Source organism: Oncorhynchus masou, chromosome 23 (assembly GCF_036934945.1).
Source record: "Oncorhynchus masou masou isolate Uvic2021 chromosome 23, UVic_Omas_1.1, whole genome shotgun sequence".
Lineage (NCBI taxonomy): Eukaryota > Metazoa > Chordata > Actinopteri > Salmoniformes > Salmonidae > Oncorhynchus > Oncorhynchus masou.
In genome coordinates this window covers 56,738,150-56,759,696 of record NC_088234.1, presented here as the reverse complement: position 1 = coordinate 56,759,696, position 21,547 = coordinate 56,738,150, and the positions used below count along the sequence as shown (strand labels likewise).

General features: G+C 40.5%; 2 protein-coding genes across 3 annotated transcripts; one reads left to right on the top strand and one right to left on the bottom strand.

Annotated features, from left to right (window-relative positions):
* Nucleotides 1-5,701: 5,701 nt before the first annotated feature.
* tmem26a (transmembrane protein 26a) lies at nt 5,702-13,092 on the top strand. The gene is made up of 6 exons (XM_064932626.1): nt 5,702-5,949; nt 6,654-6,750; nt 6,852-6,941; nt 7,934-8,142; nt 8,574-8,653; nt 9,732-13,092. The coding sequence occupies exons 1-6, from the start codon at nt 5,756-5,758 to the stop codon at nt 10,124-10,126; spliced, it is 1,065 nt and encodes a 354-aa protein (XP_064788698.1). The 5' UTR covers nt 5,702-5,755; the 3' UTR covers nt 10,127-13,092.
* A 1,855-nt stretch (nt 13,093-14,947) lies between these two features.
* LOC135511095 (cyclin-dependent kinase 1) lies at nt 14,948-20,790 on the bottom strand. 2 transcript variants are annotated; one of them, XM_064932627.1, is made up of 8 exons: nt 20,656-20,790; nt 20,114-20,156; nt 19,745-19,901; nt 17,796-17,919; nt 17,058-17,228; nt 15,924-16,087; nt 15,550-15,691; nt 14,948-15,300 (listed from the first exon to the last, which is right to left on the bottom strand). In XM_064932627.1, exons 2-8 carry the CDS (start codon nt 20,148-20,150, stop codon nt 15,187-15,189), a joined length of 909 nt encoding a protein of 302 aa, XP_064788699.1. In that variant the 5' UTR covers nt 20,151-20,156; nt 20,656-20,790; the 3' UTR covers nt 14,948-15,186. The 2 variants fall into 2 exon arrangements, with proteins under 2 accessions (XP_064788699.1, XP_064788700.1); XM_064932628.1 differs by having other exon boundaries at nt 20,668-20,789.
* Nucleotides 20,791-21,547: the final 757 nt, after the last annotated feature.

Sequence of the window (21,547 nt, the reverse complement as noted above, 5' to 3'; positions counted from 1 at the left end):
AAACCAGACTGAAGCATTTCATATACATTGTTTGTCTTCAGGAAGGCAGTGAGTTGCTGAGCAACAGCCTTTTCTAAGATTTTTGAGAGGAATGGAAGATTCGATATAGGCCGATAGTTTTTTATATTTTCTGGGTCAAGGTTTGGCTTTTTCAAGAGAGGCTTTATTACTGCCACTTTTAGTGAGTTTGGTACACATCCGGTGGATAGAGAGCCGTTTATTATGTTCAACATAGGAGGGCCAAGCACAGGAAGCAGCTCTTTCAGTAGTTTAGTTGGAATAGGGTCCAGTAAGCAGCTTGAAGGTTTAGAGGCCATGATTATTTTCATCATTGTGTCAAGAGATATAGTACTAAAACACTTGAGCGTCTCTCTTGATCCTAGGTCCACGCAGAGTTGTGCAGACTCAGGACAACTGAGCTTTGAAGGAATACGCAGATTTAAAGAGGAGTCTGTAATTTGCTTTCTAATAATCATAATTTTTCCTCAAAGAAGTTCATGAATTTATCACTGCTAAAGTGAAAGTCATCCTCTCTTGGGGAATGCTGCTTTTTAGTTAGCTTTGCGACCGTATCAAAAAGGAATTTTGGATTGTTCTTATTGTCCTCAATTAAGTTAGAAAAATAGGATGATCGAGCAGCAGTAAGGGCTCTTCGGTACTGCACGGTACTGTCTTTCCAAGCTAGACGGAAGACTTCCAGTTTGGTGTGGCGCCATTTCCGTTCCAATTTTCTGGAAGCTTGCTTCAGAGCTCGGGTATTTTCTGTGTACCAGGGAGCTAGTTTCTTATGAGAAATGTTTTTAGTTTTTAGGGGTGCAACTGCATCTAGGGTATTGCGCAAGGTTAAATTGAGTTCCTCAGTTAGGTGGTTAACTGATTTTTGTCCTCTGGTGTCATTGGGTAGACAGAGGGAATCTGGAAGGACATCAAGGAATCTTTGTGTTGTCTGTGAATTTATAGCACGACTTTTGATGTTCCTTGGTTGGGGTCTGAGCAGATTATTTGTTGCAATTGCAAACGTAATAAAATGGTGGTCCGATAGTCCTGGATTATGAGGAAAAACATTAAGATCCACAACATTTATTCCATGGGACAAAACTAGGTCCAGCGTATGACTGTGACAGTGAGTGGGTCCAGAGACATGTTGGACAAAACCCACTGAGTCGATGATGGCTCCGAAAGCCTTTTGGAGTGGGTCTGTGGACTTTTCCATGTGAATATTAAAGTCACCAAAGATTAGAATATTATCTGCTATGACTACAAGGTCCGATAGGAATTCAGGGAACTCAGTGAGGAACGCTGTATATGACCCAGGAAGCCTGTAAACAGTAGCTATAAAAAGTGATTGAGTAGGCTGCATAGATTTCATGACTAGAAGCTCAAAAGACGAAAACGCCATTTTTTTTGGTAAATTGAAATTTGCTATCGTAAATGTTAGCAACACCTCCGCCTTTGCGGGATGCACGGGGGATATGGTCACTAGTGTAGCCAGGAGGTGAGGCCTCATTTAACACAGTAAATTCATCAGGCTTAAGCCATGTTTCAGTCAGGCCAATCACATCAAGATTATGATCAGTGATTAGTTCATTGACTATAATTGCCTTTGAAGTAAGGGATCTAACATTAAGTAGCCCTATTTTGAGATGTGAGGTATCATGATCTCTTTCAATAATGACAGGAATGGAGGTGGTCTTTATCCTAGTGAGATTGCTAAGGCGAACACCGCCATGTTTAGTTTTGCGCAACCTAGGTCGAGGCACAAACACGGTCTCAATGGTAATAGCTGAGCTGACTACACTGACTATGCTAGTGGCAGACTCCACTATGCTGGCAGGCTGGCTAACAGCCTGCTGCCTGGCCTGCACCCTATTTCATTGTGGAGCTAGAGGAGTTAGAGCCCTGTATAAATGCACCTGCACTGTGATAGTCTCAGAGGTCCGTTAAAAGCGCAGAGAGTATCATGAAGAACAAGGAACACACCAGGCAGGTCCGAGATACTGTTGTGAAGAAGTTTAAAGCCAGATTTGGATACAAAAAGATTTCCCAAGCTTTAAACATCCCAAGGAGCACTGTGCAAGCGATAATATTGAAATGGAAGGAGTATCAGACCACTGCAAATCTACCAAGACCTGGCCGTCCCTCTAAACCTTCAACTCATACAAGGAGAAGACTGATCAGAGATGCAGCCAAGAGGCCCATGATCACTCTGGATGAACTGCAGAGATCTACAGCTGAGGTGGGAGACTCTGTCCATAGGACAACAATCAGTCGTATATTGCACAAATCTGGCCTTTATGGAAGAGTGGCAAGAAGAAAGCCATTTCTTAAAGATATCCATAAAAAGTGTTGTTTAAAGGTTGCCACAAGCCACCTGGGAGACACACCAAACATGTGGAAGAAGGTGCTCTGGTCAGATGAAACCAAAATTGAACTTTTTGGGAACAATGCAAAACGTTATGTTTGGCGTAAAAGCAACACAGCTCATCACCCTGAACACACCATACCCATTGTCAAACATGGTGGTGGCAGCATCATGGTTTGGGCCTGCTTTTCTTCAGCAGGGACAGGGAAGATGGTTAAAATTGATGGGAAGATGGATGGAGCCAAATACAGGACCATTCGGGAAGAAAACCTGATGGAGTCTGCAAAAGACCTGAGACTGGGACGGAGATTTGTCTTCCAACAAGACAATGATCCAAAACATAAAGCAAAATCTACAATGGAATGGTTCAAAAATAAACATATCCAGGTGTTAGAATGGCCAAGTCAAAGTCCAGACCTGAATCCAATCGAGAATCTGTGGAAAGAACTGAAAACTGCTGTTCACAAATGCTCTCCATCCAACTTCACTGAGCTCGAGCTGTTTTGCAAGGAGGAATGGGAAAACATTTCAGTCTCTCGATGTGCAAAACTGATAGAGACATACCCCAAGCGACTTACAGCTGTAATCGCAGCAAAAGGTGGCGCTACAAAGTATTAATTTAAGGGGGCTGAATAATTTTGTTGTTGATTCTTCACAAAAAAATACAGTTTTATATCTTTATGTTTGAAGCCTGAAATGTGGCAAAAGGTCGCAAAGTTCAAGGGGGCCGAATACTTTCGCAAGGCACTGTATAAGTAACTATCTGTCTTAATGTCTTAAGTAACCATCCCAAACGTAAAATATTATCATACTAATTTGATTGTCTCGGACTTACGGTTGCTATGAGACCAGGCTGTCCCAGCAGCTAATGTTAGGCTGTTTTTAGCTTGCTAAATAAATAGCTGCATAAATAAATAGTTTGATTTGTATTGACATTCGCAGCCTTAGTTAGCTAAAATTACATTCATCAGTTTTGTCCATAATATTGAGTGAAACTGAAAGTGCATACTGAATGGCTGGAGGACGCAAACAATGTACCATGCCAGCTGTGATTTACAACCTGATAGCAATATTTGTTAGACTACCAAGAAATGTATTGGTGCTGCTTTTTAACCCTTGCAGAACTATGCAGCGAACTGACGAAACTCCAATCGTAGTCTTAAAACGGTAATGATTTTTACAAATGGAATTGATATTAATCATGCATTGAACTGCATCCATCTATTCTGGCAACAATGCCTTACTATACATCATGGACTTTTGAGTAAAATAGAACCTAGTTTTAGAACCTCTTGCAAAGTTTGTTTTGTAGCATAAACTGGGATTTTGATATTTTTTTACTGATATTATGATTGTCTGTTTCATATCTGTAAGTACACTGAAAAACAAATATAAATGCAACATGCAACAATTTGAAAGTCAGTTCATATAAGAATATGAACCAATTGAATACATTCATTAGACCCTAATCTATGGATTTCACATGACTGGTATAGATATGAATCTGTTGGTCACAGATACCTTAAAAATATAGGTAGGGGAGTGGATCAGAAAGCCTGTCAGTATCTGATGAGACCACCATTTGCCTAATCTCCTTTGCATAGAGTTGATCAGAGTGTTGAATGTGGCCTGTGGAATGTTGCCCCACTCTTCTCAATGGCTGTGTGAAGTTGCTGGATATTGGCGTGAACTGGAACACGCTGTCGTACATTTTTTTATTTTTAAGTTGACTTTTTTAAAACGTAACTAGGCAAGTTAAGAATGGGCCAATTGTGCACCACCCTATGGGACTCCTAATCACAGCCAGTTATGATACAGCCTGGAATCAAACCACTGTCTGTAGTGACACCTCTAGCACTGAGATGCTGTGCCTTAGACCACTGCGCCACTCGGCCCAGAGCATCCCAACATGCTCAATGGGTGACATGTCTGGTGTGTATTCAGGTCATGGAAGAACTGGGAAGTGTTCAGCTTTCAGGAATTGTCTACAGATCCTTACAACATAGGGGCGTGCGTTATCATGCTGAAACATGAGGTGATAGCAGCGGATGAATGGCAGCACAATGGGCCTCAGGATCTCATGACGGTATCTCTGTTCATTCAAATCGCCATTATGCCTGCCCATACATAACACCACCGCCACCAAGGGGCATTCTGTTCACAATGTTGACATCAGCAAACCGCTCCCCCACACAATGCCATCTGCCCGGTATAGATTCATCCATGAAGAACATGTGGCCATTGAAGGTAAGAATTTGTCCACTGAAGTCGGTTACGATGCAAAACTGCAGTCGGGTCAAGACCTTGGTGAGGACGACAAGCACGCAGATGAGCTTCCCTGAGACGGTTTCTGTGCAGAAATTCTTCAGTTGTCCAGGTGGTTGGTCATAGATGATCACGCATGTGATGAAGCCGGATGTGGAGGTCCTGGGCTGGCTGGGTTACACGTGGTCTGTGGATGTGAGGCCGGTTGGACGTACTGCCAAATTCTCTAAAACAATGTTGGAGGTGGCTTATGGTAGAGAAATTAACATTCAATTATCTGGCAACAGCTCTGATGGAAATTCCTGCAGTCAGCATGCCAATTGAACGCTCCCTCAAAACTTGAGACATCTTTGACATTGTGTTGTGTTCCAAAACTGCACATTTTAGAGTGGCCTTTAATTGTCCCCAACACATGGTGCACCTGTGTAATGATCATGCTGTTTAATCAGCTTCTTGATATGCCACTCCTGTCAAGTGGATGGATTATCTTGGCAAAGGATAAATGCTCACTAATGGGGAAGTAAACAAATTTGTGCATAAAATTGGAGAGAAATAAGCTTTTTGTGCATATGGAAAATGTCTAGGATATTTTATTTCAACTCATGAAATATGGGACCAACACTTATCCTGTTGCGTTTATAGTTTTGTTCAGTGTAGTTAAAACGCTGTCACTTCCACTTCTCTATTGCTTTTTGCGCTTCAGAGGGGGCAGAGTGAAAAGCCAGCAGCAGGCCGTGCAACACAATCCCTCTCCAAAACTACACCCCACTTTAACTGAAACAGGTAGAAACGTTTTCAATCTACAGACCAATATCCTCAACATGTATGTCAACATTGTATTTTTTCATTATTGGTCTATTTTGAAAGCCATATTTTTTTATTTGCTTTCATAAATTACATATAGCATTTTCTTGGCACAATTAAAGTGGCCATTGATTAGAATTCAATATCATTTGAATGCGTTATCCACATTGCAATGTTTTGGAATGCAGGCTTTTATTTTGAAGTTTTATATTACCATACTAAAATGACGTCAATGTTTGTGCTGCTGCTGGAGTACAAGTGGCTGTGTGTGGGAGTTTCAGGAATAACGGGACACTAGCTGTCGAATCTTTACTCTTAAGTATTATGGCGTTTGTGGTCAGATTTTCGTGTGCGGTAGTTACTAGGTTGCTTTTCATTCTTATCTCACTCATCGGAGTTTGGAGAGTGACATTGGTTAAAGATGACAATATCTACTGGTTTATGACATTCCTCTTTCTACCTCTCGTTGTCGAAATGATAATAACTTTGAAAAGAAGAAAGGGAAAAGATTATAAATGGTAAGATGTTGTTCATTTATTTAGTCTTCTGAGTAGGCTTCGTACACTATTTTGCACATCATACTGTGCGTAATTTGTCATGTGCAGGCTATCCAGATATTTTAATCCTAAAGACATAACAGACAAATTAACAAGATAAAGTGATAAATTTGAATCCAATTCATTATTTTTTTTACTGTACAACTGACTACATCCCCCTTCCCCTCCCTAGAGAGTCCTTATCCAGCTGCTTATCCCATTGTGCTAATAAAATGTCCTGGGACAAAATTAGGATAGGGTGGTACCCCTAGACTGAAGAATGACATGTCTGTCTGCCACATCTCCCTCTGAGAGAACACTTCCTGTGCTCCCAAAATAACATGTGATTGTTTTGTCAAACGTTATGATAAAGTCATAAAGATGATAAAGTGGTTAGGAATATTTTCATTCTGGCATGTGTTGGTTCTATTTGGTGTTCATTATTTTACCACTGTGTTTTTTTAATTACACTTCACATTTTTTGTTGTAATTTTACATGCGTTTGTTTTTTCTCACTGCGTTATCATTTTTATGCTATTCTGCGGTCATAAGATATAAAAAATATATATCTACAGAATATTGACCATGATTTGTGGATCACTTTGGATAGGTGCGTGAATCTCTAAAATGCATGTGAATGGAAAAAAGAGTTAATAAATAAAGTTCCTTTTCTCCTCCAACCCGAGGTTCTCGCCAGCCATTATGTTGTTCCTTGTCAGTATCATTCCATCCATCTGGATTCTGGAACTACATCATCAGCATCATAACTCTAGTGACCTCCAGGTACAGACAACAGAGAAGGAGAGAAATCCCACAACTCCATGTTCAATGTATGCATGACAGTTATCAAACATTTACTTACAACTTCATTTATCTAATTTCAGTGCAAGAAACTGGACTCATGGGAAAATGTAAGAAGCATGATTTCTCCGAACGAAACGGTGGGGAATTTAACGGTTCAAACCTATCTAAAGGTAATTACTAGACCTGGTTTTAATTTCTTGACTATTTTGCCTTTTACCCCTTTGTATATACGCTACATGACCAAACATGGGGCGGCAGGGCAGCCTAGAGCGTTGGACTAGTAACCGGAAAGTTGCAAGTTCAAACCCCCGAGCTGACAAGGTACAAATCTGTTGTTCTGTCCTTGAACAGGCAGTTAACCCACTGTTTCTAGGCCATCATTGAAAATAAGAATTTGTTCTTAACTGACTTGCCTAGTTAAATAAATGTAATATATATATATATATATATATATATATATATATATATATATATATATGTTGACATGTTGGAAAGGTGGCATCCTGTGACGGTGCCACTTTGAAAGTCACAGAGCTCTTCAGTAAGGCCATTCTACTGCCAATGTTTGTCTATGGAGATTGCATGGTGGTGTGCTTGATTTTATACACCTGTCAGCAACGGGTGTGGCTGAAATAGTCGAATCCACTCATTTGAATGGGTGTCCATATACTCTTGTATATATAGTGTATATTCTGACCATTCACTCAATATTTCATCATAGCATGAATCAAGTGACCAGAGTCTTATAATGTTGACTGTATAATGGGAAGCCCCGTGTTTGTCATGATTTCTAACTAAATGTTTTTTGCCATTGTGCGTACCCAGAAATGCTTGTCTAGTGCAAATGTTTCCTTGCAATTAGGGCCAGGACCCTTGACCTTAATCGAGAAATAAACATGCAAATATTCAGAAGACACGTCCTTATGAAATCTGTTCAGAAGGCCTTTCTGCACAGATGTATTTGGGACACGGTCAACGAGGGTGACATCTAGGTATACTTTTCGTTATTAACATATAAGGTTATTTCTATGGCAGTGACATGGCTCTTAGGGGGTAATTAGCGGACTCTTCTTCCCTTCATATCCTGAGGCTTTCCAAAAGTACATTTTCTAGTGCTTATTATCTGTGGTTTGAACCTCTGTTCCTTCTCTTGACATTCAAGGGTCTTGACCAACTCTTGTCCACGGTTTGTCCCAACGACTGGATCCTGGCCATCCATCAGGTCCTTCTAATCCTACTCATCATAGGGAAGTGGCTCCTCCCACTGGGGGGCGGGGTCACACGGGAGGAGCTCTCCCAGCTCCTGCTCATCTTCGTTGGCACAGCAGCTGACATCTTGGAGTTCACCAGTGAAACACTGTCTGATGTCAAGTAGGTGTCCGACCTTTCGATTGACTTTACTGACTGAGGCTAAAAGCTTGTCAGAGTATTTAAGAGCCTTTAGCAGACTTTACTAGATCCCAGTGTTATCACATTAATCTGGTGACCTAACTGCCTTTAGTGGTGTGTTGAGTTTTTGACTCCATATAGACTTTTGTATCACAAGGAACGACAATACTGCAGTGCTACTTAAATATTTACTAGTTACACACTTACTAAGTTACTACTAAGTGCGCATGCAACGTTTTACTTACTAGTTACTAAATTGTAGCAGTAATGTAACAACCAGCGGTGGAATTCTCTCAAAATCACTCCTAGAATTCATCAATGTAAAATCCTAGAATTTACCTAAAAAACTAAAACCGTTAACAACAGTGGACATGCATTGACTTGTTGAGCTGTATGTTCCGTATTCCTCCCAGGGAAAACAGCCCTCAGCTGGTGTACATCATCTTGGCGGTGTGGACCTGGAGCATGTTACAGTTCCCTCTCCATCTGGCCGGTGGGTCTCTACATTTCATAATATTATTAATATCAGCAGTGAACTTAACTATCCTTGACTTTTGGCCAACAGACACAGGCTATCGGGATCTGTCTGAATGTTGAGGCTCGTATTCTTTAGGGTGAATTACAGATTTGATGTATTTTATATGCTGATGCCAAGACTTTCATGGTGGGTTCATTTTGAGTGGTAACAGCCATATCATAGACAACATTGTGGATGTCACATCTTTGAAGGCAAACCTTTCCTTCTCTGTTGTAGACATAGACCTGCAGAGAGCCTCCCCCCATGGCCCCACCAGCTTTCTCAAGTGATCTGTTTGTAGCATGACTGTGGCCAGAAAATACTCTTGTCAGTGGAGTATTGATAATGTTTTAGGTAAACTCAATATGGGATCTGTTTAGACTTTGGCTAAACATTTGAAAGGAGGCAAACTAGCTCTATCGTGGCCATGTTGCTACATAAACAGTTGAGCAGATTTGTTTGCTATCACCATTTGTACTTCCTACACAAACTGCAATGATCTCACCATTGATTAAAGCAAAGTTTATTTAGTACTGTCGGAAACTCAGTTTTATCATCAGTATGGCTAAAATTGGAAAATGCAGCAACACATATGGACTCTTATATTGCGTACCGTACAGTGATTTGATGTCAGCTTTATAAACAGATTAAGGCTCATTTCTTCTTCGGTTCTTCATTGCTTGGCGGATGGATTAGGCTATTGACAGGCAAACTGCCAATAACCCAGACCTCCTGAAATCCATTATAGCCATGTGGCGAAACAATTCAGGGTTGAGGATCATAAAGAGTTCATTGCAGCCTCCCTTGTACTCAGACCTAATCTTATCTACTGCATTATTCACAACCTGAAATGATTTACTAGAAGCGGATATGTAACCATCCACTCAACACACATAATATTAAGAGGATGCACTTAGAATATGCAATTCTATATATCTACAATTAGCCTGTTGAAGACCTCAATGGAAAATACTTCAGGCCTTCAGCCCTAGTTTACAACAATATGTGAAAATAGTTTTTGAAACTCAACTTGCGTGTGTGTGTGTGTCCTTAGTGGTGAACTCAAAGCCAGAAAGCGAGGGTGAAGGCCAAGGCGATTCCCTCCTGACCAAGCACAGCACAGACATATGGAGCATCATTGAGAGCCTATTCATCCAGGATGGCCCTTTCCTTGTGGTCCGGCTCACCGTCATGACCTACTTTGATGTCTTCCACCAGATGTTGGTGTTCTTTACCATTAAAAACTTCCTGGTGGTCATCCTGAACTTCTACCGGCTGGCCGTCATATGCCAGAACTACAGACCTGTAGTCAGGTCCAGAAGCAGCAGTAACATCCCTGATTGTAGTAGGGTAGAGGTGGAGAGGAAGTATGGGGAGGGGAGGTTGGAGAGAGGCAAGGTTCCTGCCTCTGCTTTGGAGGAAGTTAATACAGAAAGTACCATTACGTAGTGCACTGTTTATACAATGCACAAGTTCAATATTGGACAGGATTTGTGAGTTCAAAAGCTGGAATTAATTATCTGACTTGACATTTCCATGCGTAAAGAGAAGGAGAGACAGAAACCGTTTAAAAGTCACAAGCATATATTCAATTTCAGCTCAGCTGATTTTCTACAGTATTTAAACTTTTTTGTAATGTTTTTACCCCTTTGACAAAAATGACATGGCTTAGAAGTTTACCCCCAAAGGTATGTGAAATAGAAAAAAAAATGTTAGCAAACAAAGAGTATGACTGTAAAGGTAGGCAGCCAAATGTAACTGTCCACAGCTGACAAAATCTACCCTATTTTGTTTTCCCTTGGGTTGCTTTTGACGATGGGAAAAGGTGTGATTATGCAGTGGATTCGGAAAGTATTCAGACCCCTTCCCTTTTTCCACATTTTGTTACATTACAGACTTATTCTAAAATTGATTAAATAAAATGTTCGTCATCAATCTACACACAAAACCCCATAGGGACAAAGTGAAAACAGGTTTTTGGGAAATACCTTATTGACATAAGTATTCAGACCCTTTGCTATGAGACTCGAAATTGAGCTCAGGTGCCTCCTGTTTCCATTGATCATCCTTGAGATGTTTCTACAACATGATTGGAGTCCACCTGTGGTAAATTCAATTGATTGGTCATGAATTGGAAAGGCACACACCTGTCTATATAAGGTCCCACAGTAGACAGTTCATGTCAGAGAAAAAACCAAGCCATGAGGTCAAAGGAATTATCCATAGAGCTCAGAGACAGGATTGTGTCAAGGCACAGATCTGGGGAAGGGTACCAAAACATTTCTGCAGCATTGAAGGTACCCAAGGTACAATAGCCTTCATCATTATTAAATGGAAGAAGTTTGGAACCACCAAGACTGAGCAATCGGGAGGGAGGTGACCAAGAACCCGATGGTCACTCTGACAGTGTTCCAGAGTTCCTCTGTGGAGATGGGAGAACCTTCCAGAAGGACAACCATCTATGCAGCACTCCCCTAATCAAGACTTTATGGTAGTGGCCAGACGGAAGCTACTCCTCAGTAAAAGGGACATGATAGCCGCTTGGAGTTTGCCAAAAGGAACCTAAAGGACTCTCAGACCATGAGAAACAAGATTCTCTGGTCTGATGAAACCATGCCAAGCATCACGTCTGAAGTAAACCTGGCACCATCCCTACAGTGAAGCATGGTGGTGGCTGCATCATGCTGTGGGAATGTTTTTCAGCGTCAGGAACTGGGAGACGAGTCAGGATCGAGGGAAAGATGAACAAACAAAGTACAGAGAGATCCTTGATGAAAACCTGGTCCAGAGTGCTCAGAACCCAATTCTGGGTTGAAGGTTCACCTTCCAACAGGACAACAACCCTAATCACACAGCCAAAACAACACGGGAGTGGCTTCAGGACAAGTCTCTGAATGTCCTTGAGTGGCCAAGCCAGAGCCAGACATGATCCCAATCAAATATCTCTAGAGAAACCTGAAAATAGCTGTGCAGCGACACTCCTGATCCAACCTGACAGAGCTTGAGAGGATCTGCTGAGAATGGGAGAAACTCCCCAAATACAGCTGTGCCAAGCTTGTAGCGTCATACCCAAGAAGACTTTAATTGCTGCCAAAGGTGCTTCAACAAAGTACTGAGTAAAGGGTCTGACTACTTATGTAAATGTGATATTTCAGTTTTTTATTTTTAATACATTGGCAAAAAATGCTAAAAACATGTTTTGCTTTGTCATTATGGGGTATTGTGTGTAGATTGATGAGGGGGAAAAAAACAATTTAATCAATTTTAGAATAAGGCTGTAACATAACAAAATTTGGAAAAAGTCAAGGGGTCTGAATTCTTTCCGAATGCGCTGTTTGTTACTGTACTGTAATACGCCTGGTTGAATTGAGCTTAGAATTTCATAGGGGTGAAATGGCAGGCAGTTTCATTTTATTTTCTTTGTTTAAATGTATTCATATTCTTTATTTCCATGTAGGTAGATTGTTTTTTGTATTTTACATTATTTCAATCATTGAAAAAAATGTATTCAGTGTTTTATTCAGTGAACATATTTTAGACTTGACCATTTGTACTATCTGGGTAGCCAACATACAGCAGATTTGGGAGGTCTTTATTGTTTGCATTCATTTTTAACAAAAGCTGCAAATCAATCCAAAGTCAAGACCTTATCAATTAAGCCTCATTGTTTCTGTGTGCTTGTAAGTGTCTATCCCTATTCTTCCACATCGCCTAAGAGCCTGTACGTTATTTATGATGAGGGATACCTGGAGAATGTCGGACCTCTCTGAATAATGTATGGCCTAATAATTAAAACATAAACTGGACAGCAAAATACATGCCTACTGTTTACACTCAACCCTAGGACAGACCAGAGCATTAGATATGCAGTTTTAGAAACTCGAAACTTTTAGCAATTTGACATTTAATTGATTACAAATTACATGACCCTCCCCCTCCTCTGACTCAAATTGAGAAAGCATGACATCCCCCATTTTCCTCTGGGTAACAATGTTGTACATTTCGACCACTCCCTAAATGGGGTCACAGCCTGAGTTATCTTTACATCACAGAATGACTGTACTCTCTCTCTATGGTGTCCTCAGTGAGAACATTGCAGTCAAACTAGGGGCTCTATTCAATGCATATCACAGAAGTTCAGCGTTACAGCGTGATTGAAATGTAAAGGCAATGTTCTCGGCAAAGGTTGTATTTGTCAGCTCAATTGGAAATGATCTTAAAATGTCGCTCAATCTGTAACACTTCTGGGTCTGAAGTCCAGATACTGTATGATAAATGTAACGTTGTAGATATCGCTTCACATTACATTCATGTTAACGGTTCTCGTCAGAATGTAGGTCAATGTATAAATGGCATTTTATTCTGGGTGAGGATGATTTATGAAAAACAAACTGAATATATTCAATAGAAATACATTATTCTATCCCTCATGCAGCAGCCTTTTGTTTTTAAATTGAAAGCCTGCTGTTTTATTTTCAACACTTGCCATTTATAAACAATGAGTGACAGGCCAAGAATACAAAAGACCAAGCATCTAGAATGCCACATAACAAATCAGTATTCACTTCACTCCCACTCAACTGTGCTTCTTTGTTGGAAGTGCCTGCAGTTTAGCCCAATGCATGAAGGAAACAAAGAAAATACCTCTTCCTGCACAAGTGATCAATTAGGCACAAGAAGGGGAGCGTTCCAGATAAACAAATTCTGAGGAAAATCAGATTATTTTATAAAATTCCAACACTTCTCTAGGCATTGTCCAATAACCTGCCCAGTCATACACAAAATGTGTATCTGGAACAGATTATTTAATTTATCCTGATATCTGCATTACACTAGCATCACTTAACTAAATATGGTAAGATACAATGAGCTAGTCCACTTTAGAACATTGCTTAACCCAGTGCAGTCAACATCCTGTATCATATTGTACAACAGCTGATGAAACACTAAAAGTGTGAAAAAAATGTGATCTGGGTTATTTTGCATGGACGGCGTTTTGGCTTGCCAGGTGACATCACCAGGTGGTATAAGTTAATAGGCCAATAACAACTACAGTTCCAAACCGCTCTGCCAATAGAACAATTTCACGGCCGTGTCATGAAAAGTTGCACCAGAAAGGGGTTTACATTGAAGTGAATAGAGAATCCTCCAACCTCAAATGCAGCTGGTGCAAATTAACACTTAATTCGATGGTTATGGTCAACATCGCAGATGTCATAGGAGAATTGATTACCTAGCAAGTTAGCGAGGCAAGAAATCACTAACAGAGGTAGATAAACCCAGAAAAATAATATACTTGAACATACTGTACCTCGTCACTCAAGTTTGTCAAGGTCCCGCAATAAGCATTCACTATCCTGCTAGTTAAGTGAGAATGCGTGCTTGTAAATATTGCTATAACAGCTTGTTTTCAGGTTACATATGCCTCCTCCACTCAGAATATTGATTCACACTGTGGTTAATGCACCGCTTTGGTGCCCTTCCCCCTGAGAAATATCACATTTTTATAAACAATTACGGCAAAAACTATTTGAGTAAGGCACTTGTCATCCAGCAACTATTTGATATTGAGAACCGCTACAATGGGCATCTAATGCTATTAAAATCAAATGTCCTTTCCTAGTCTCCAAAGCATCCTTTTAACATATTGGAACCTCCCCGTCCTGCTAGGGAAGACATCCACAACCGACCACCTTATTTACATTTGAGTCCTGTAGCAGATGTTCACATACAGAGGGATTCATAGTAGCAATTGGGGTTAAGTGCATTGCTTAAGGGCACAGACAGATTTTTCACCAAGTCGGCTCATGGATTCGAACCAGCGACCTTTGGGTCACTGGCCCAACACTCTAAACCGCTAGGCTATATGCCGCCTCAATGGAGGACCATGTATGACATCAAGTAAAACCAGGCAGGATGCACACGGACTTAATTCCAGTTTGGGAATATATGCAACTGTCAAGAAAAACATTACACAACTTTAAAAGAAATGCAGTATAGGTTGGCCAACTAAAACTCGCTCTAAAAAGGAATCTAACAGAGTTTAGTTTTTTTTATCCCAGTATAATACACTTTCTTACTCCAGCTCTTTAAAAAAATGATTTGGTACTGGTTTTAAACAAGTCTAGAGGAAGAATTATGTTAAAACCTGATACGGTATGCCTGGCAAAAAAACACACACTTGAAAGCATGAAACAACGCAGGAATCCTGCAACAGTAACAGTTATTATTCCCCAATAAAAAAAAAATTACAAACACACAACTTAAAAGTAACGGATCTAGAAAAGTGCACTTTATTGAAAATATACTACTTTTGAATGTAACCTTTAGTACGTGTCACTTTAGATCCAAACCGGTTTCATTTTTTAAACGCTATTTACAGAATAATGATTAATATTACCGGTAGATAGAAAAAGGACAAACAAAGAAAAAAACATACAAACAAAACGATCAATATGCTTCCATAATTGTACTATTTTTCAGGTCCTTTGAGTCGAGCTGTGTGGCGTTTACATCTTGACCGTGCTGGCAGGTAGAGTGGTTTTGTCCAGGTCGTCAAAGTATGGATGGCTCATTGCCTGTCTGGCAGAGATCCTCTTGGGTGGGTCATAGATTAGTGTTTTCTTTAAGAGAGGGAGAGAAAAAAAGAAAAAAAATCACTTCATAACCGTCTACAGAAGGTAGGACATGGTCATATGTATATGTATCCTAAAGGCCACTGCTGGGCTGGCGGAACAATAGGTCACTTCAATATCACTAATGCTACCCAAAATAAAAACACAACCAGCCACTTGAAAGACACGTGAGCACAGGGCTTCTACAGCAACAATGTTTCAATCTAAATAAAATCAAGGAGAATGGTGAAATCTTACAGCAAGCAGATCAATGCCTTTCTTGTCCAGGTTCTTCACCATGGAAGACAGGTTCCCAGACTTCCACTTGGGGAACGTGTTCTTGTAGTCAGGCAGAGACTCAACCTCTGGCCAGATGTCATTGTTGGGAGTACCAAGGGTCCTGAAACAGGAGGAGAATACAATGCTTGATAAATACTTCACCCAAGCCAATGTGGTATGTCCATCATGGAGCAATTGTCTGTTTGACTGTGTGTCAATAATTTGGGATGGCTCGTTGCTCACAACAGATCAAGCAAATGTCCTAATCTAGCATCAAACATTGATAAACCAACCTAGATGTTAGCAGTAGGATTGGGTATATTACAGATGTGTATACTCATATGCAAATAGACCTGAAAATCCTGAAAAGCTGGTCTATCTCTGAGTCTCCGTGGAAAAGTGGTTTCTTTGTAGCCAACTCTGCAAAGATGGTCCCAATACTCCAGACATCCACAGGGGTGGAGTAACGTGGGGCCCCCAGCAGCACCTCAGGAGCCCTGTACCACAGTGTCACAACCTGGACACAAAGACACAGTTAATGACCTTATTAACGTGTGCATACACACCCCTTATGATAGCATTGTAAAGTTAAGCTATCTGCTAATTAGTGACGTGCAGCTGGCAGACAATTCATTATTTTTGAACAACTTTTTAATGACTCAAGACTCCAAATAAATTTCAGATTAACTGGTTTGTTTAATTTTTTTTCGTTGGACCTGCTGGCTGCAATGAATTCTACAACAGGGTTAATATGCGCTCCTCCGCCTCAGTGGCTCCGGAGACATGCTCCGACCAGCAAATGTCCATCATGCGCGCTAGGGAAAATGGATCATGATGCAGGCAGCATAGAGGAGAAAAACATGTTTAGAACTGATAACTTATAGCATGGCGCAAGAATGTATGATATTAATTGATTATTGAATATTAACTCGATGGACACAGCTTTGTAGAACCAAAATTCACAGCCTGCCTTTGCGCAACACTCGGTTAAAATCTATACTGATTGCGGAGACAACTAGACCTCATTTAAAAAAGGTATCAGTAAACAATGTTTTGTATGCCTAGCAATCACAAATGTATATCTTTGCTTCAGACAACGTACAAGTCTGTCACAAATTACAGGTCCAATAACAAGCCACCTATGGTGAACAAGAGGCTTGTAGAATCATGATTCTATCTAGTTTTTTTGTTCATCCTTTGCCAGTAGGGGCTTCTGCATGCTCTGGTTATTACTAAATCAAAATTGTATTTAACTGACTTGCCTACTTAATTAAAGGTTAACAAATTCTTATTTACAATGACCGCCTACCCCGGCCAACACTGGGCCAATTGTGCGCTGCCCTATGGGACTCTCAATCATGGCCGGATGTGATACAGCTCAGATGAATGAAATGAGTCGAAAGATCTGTTATTTTGACCGAATGAGTTGAAAAGATCTGAGTCAGTAAAAATAGCCCAACTTCCCATCACTACTGGTTCTGGCTTACCTCGTGGGTATATACCCGGACTGGCACCCCGAAAGCCCTGGCCAACCCAAAGTCTGCCAGCTTGATCACTCCCTTGTTGTCAATCAGCAGGTTCTGAGGTTTCAGGTCTCTGTGGAGGACCCTTCTACAGTGGCAGAACAGGATGCCTTCCAAGATCTGGTACAGATAGCTCTGGATGGATGGGAGATTGCAACAGAGGGTTAAAATTAACCTACGAGCGAGAAAACAATTTGTTTAGTCTGACAACTTGGACTAAAACACTAAGTTGGTATACCGTAAAACTTTCAATGAATAGCCTGGGCATTAATTTGCTTCAATCACTGAGCACAACCGGTACCTATTAAAAGACAGTCTTCTAGTTGAGCTAGGTGTCTGGTTTCAACAGTAGCGTGCAGTCTGACTGAAAGCCCAATTTGTCATGCCAGCCTGTACTAAAAGCAAAGTCGGAGGCCCTACGGTCACTTAGTGGTGTTCCATCTCCTTCGCTTTCACCCTGATAATTGTGTGAGAATATCATAACTGTGTCCATGGTAACCTCGTAAACAATTCATTTCGACTGTTTATTTGCCGAATGTGTGCAGATACCCGGCTATTAAAAGGATCAGGTGGCTATTTGAGACTTACGTTTAATAGAAGTTTCACAGTACTCAGTAGTATCAAGAGCGGATAGTGGCAAAAAAATACATCAAAACAGGGTTGTGTGCCTCATGACTGTCATGCCCTCAGTGGGGCCCATACCTTCACAAGCATGGGGTCCATGTACTGGCCTGAGGGGATAGAGTCTAGGTATTTCTTTAGGTCCATGGACAGGAACTCAAAGATGAGGTACAGTCTGGACTCCTGCATCAGCACATCTAGAAGCCTGTTTGGAAACAAAACACATGGGAAACAAACATAGGCTATTTATTTACAGTGTAAGTCGGAAGTCTACATACACTAAGAAATTTGTGGAGTGGTTGGAATTTTTTTTTTACGACTCCAACCACTCCACAAATTTCTTATTAACAAACTATAGTTTTGGCAGGTCGGTTAGGACATCTACTTTGTGCACGACACAAGTAATTATCCCAATAATTGTTTACAGACAGATTTATTTCACTGTATCACAATTCCAGTGGGTCAGAAGTTAACATACACCAAGTTGACCGACTTTAAACAGCTTGGAAAATTCCAGAAAATGATGTCATGGCTTTAGAAGCTTCTGATAGGCTAATTGACATCACTTGAGTCAATTGGAGGCGTACCTGTGGATGCATTTCAATTCCTACCTTCAAGCCCTCTTGGCTTGACATCATGGGAAACTAAAAAAAAAAAATCAGCCAAGACCCCAGAAAAACAATTGTAGACCTCCACAAGTCTGGTTCATCCTTGAGAGCAATTTCCAAATGCCTGTCGGTACCACGTTCATCTATACAAACAATAGTACACACCTATAAACACCATGGGACCACGCAGCAGTCATACCGCTCAGGATGGAGACGCGTCGCCTAGAGATGAACGTACTTTGGTGCGAAATGTGCAAATCAATCGCAGAACAGCAAAGGACCATGTGAAGATGCTGGAGGCAACAGGTACAAAATAACATATCCACAGTAAAACGAGTCCTATATCGACATAACCTGAGGCCCCTCAGAAAGGAAGAAGCCACTGCTCCAAAACCGCCATAAAAAAGACAAGACTGCGGTTTGCAACTGCACACGGGGACAAAAAGCTTACTTTTTGGGGTAATATCCTCTGGTCCGATGAAACAAAAATAGAACTGTTTGGCCATAATGACCAGCGTTATGTTTAGAGGAAAAAGGGGAAGCTTGCAGGCCAAAGAGCACCATCCCAACCGTGATGCACAGGGGTGGCAGCATCATGTTGTGGGGGTGCTTTGCTGCAGGAGGGACTGGCACACTTCACAAAATAGATGGCATCACGAGGAAGGAAAAGTATGTGGATATATTGAAGCTACATCTCCAGACAGGAAGTTAAAGCTTGGTCGCAAATGGGTCTTCCAAATAGACAATGACCCCAAGCATACTTCCAAAGTTGTGGCAAAGTGGCTAAACAACAACAAAGTCAAGGTATTGGAGTGGCCATCACAAAGCCCTGACCTCAATCCTATAGAAAATGTGTGGGCAGAAATGAAAAAACGTGTGAGAGCAAGGAGGCTTACAAACATGACTCGGTTACACCAGCTGTGTCAAGAGAAATGGGCCCAAATACACCAAACTTATTGTGGGACACTTATGGAAGGCTAACCAAAACATTTGACCCAAGTTAAACCATTTAAAGGCAATGCTACCAAATACTAATTGAGTGTATGTAAACTTCTGACCCACTGGGAATGTGATGAAAGAAATAAAGCTGAAATAAATCTATATTATTCTGACATTTTACATTCTTAAAATAAAGTGGTGATCCTACCTGAACTAAGACAGGGGATTTACTAGGATTAAATGTCAGGAATTGTGAAAAACAGTTTAAATGTTTTTGGCTAAGGTGTATGTAAACTTCTGACTTCAACTGTATGTAAACACAAGACATAAATATGACATGGCAAATACTAGACTTGACCTGGCCTTTTTGGCATAAGATGTCTACGTTTTGAACTGATAAGACAAACCACATGTTTACTTCTCTTGCTGCCTGGCTACTGCAAACACTAAGAACCCCACAGACACAAACAGACTGTTACATACTGTACAACATTAGGGTGCGCTAGCTCTTTGAGAAGAGAGATCTCTCTAACAGCCGTGCTTGGCACTCCCTCCTCCTCACTCTCCAGACGGATCTTCTTCATTGCCACCACCTGGCCTGTTGTCTTGTGTCTGCCTTTATACACAACCCCATAGGTACCTGGAAATGACATGCACAACTCATTCTTTACTATGGTGTGTAGCTAGTAAATGACGTGATGAATAAGGTATAGTGAATAGGTTGTCATAACTAAAGGAAGACAATCAAATGACATGCACATAAGTCTAGCTAGAGTTGACCCCGAGTGGAGTTTTGGGGAAAACAAACGAAAGCTTTTTTTTTTTTAAACGAACCAAAGTTACACAACTTACCCTCTCCGATTTTCTCTATTTTCACGTAATCGTCCATTGTTCCCTGAAAAAAAACAAAAAAAAAACAGGCTAGGTTTTCTACAAAACAAACCAATTATGCCATTTCAAATGAACCACAAGTCAAAAATAGCAAACTGTTTGTTTTTGTTAGCACTAACGTTAGCTATGAAACGTGTTAACTGTCCATCTTAAAAGTGATAGGAAATTAAGTATGCAGTCAGCGAATGTAAAAAAAACAGATCTAGCTAACGCGTTAGCCGGCTAATTTAACTAACGTTACCGTAGCTAGCTAGACAACTGAACTAGATAGACATTTCATTAACTAGCATCATTATTCGATAGCAAAAACTAAACAGTAAAACCATGCATTACTCTGTGACGTGACACCTTTAGTAATAATTTTAAATATCCTTGTTTTTACATGCTGTGCAAATGTTTCCTCAATGCAAACGAGTTAACTCGCTAAATTGTAAATGCCATGATGACAACTGCTACAATATAATCGACCAAACAAAACTTGTAGCTAAAAATGTGACACATACATATATAGCTACCTTCCAATATCGTTGTGTAACTTGACTGTAGCAGAATTAACTAGCTGGGTGGAAAATGAGTGTGGCTCTCTTGCAGTCAGCTACGTTTCCAGTACTGAGTGGGTGCATTCTTTTCGAATTGGCCGCGGCGCTTCAGGCTTTCAAAACCAAGCAATCACGTCGCTCGCTGTCTTTCAAAAGCACCAATCGGGAGGAGTCCAGCTCGAAGCGGGATTTTATGGTTTTAAAGCGCGGCGGTGTCGGGAAATGTTTATGGATTAATAAATAATTAGGATTTTTTTTTAGGGGAATGTACCTTCATTTGCCTGATTATTGAAAGAACTTGTTAGCAAAACAGTTTTCACTCAAAAGCATTTTGTCAGACATTTCAAAAATAAAAAGTCCATATTGGTTCAATTTAAAATCTTTGAAATGTAGATTGGTTACCAGTATATGCATTAATTGTTCAAAAAAAATAATAATAATCATCCCTGGTCAAAGTAAAATCAAATATTTTTTATAAATAACCTCACTATTCTATTAGTGGTAATAGGCTACAACAGCGTTTCTCAAACTCGGTCCTTCCACATAATATTTTCAGTAGAAGACATGTTGGTTCACTGGTCACATGTATTTAGAGCACACAGATGACCCGGAAGTAGGCATACTAGGGATGCACAGGTATGGAGAGCACAGAAATAATTTTATGCTCTGGGATGCTTTTATGGAATTTTTACTATGTTACTATGTTTATATCTTTGCTGCTAAAAAATGGACAAAAGACCCAACCAAACAGCTACTTGCATTTATGAACATTTGCAAATTGAAATTCCGTGCTAGAGTGGCTATAGGAGCTTTTGACTAGGTAGCCACTGCAATACCAATTAAATTCCCCCTGAGC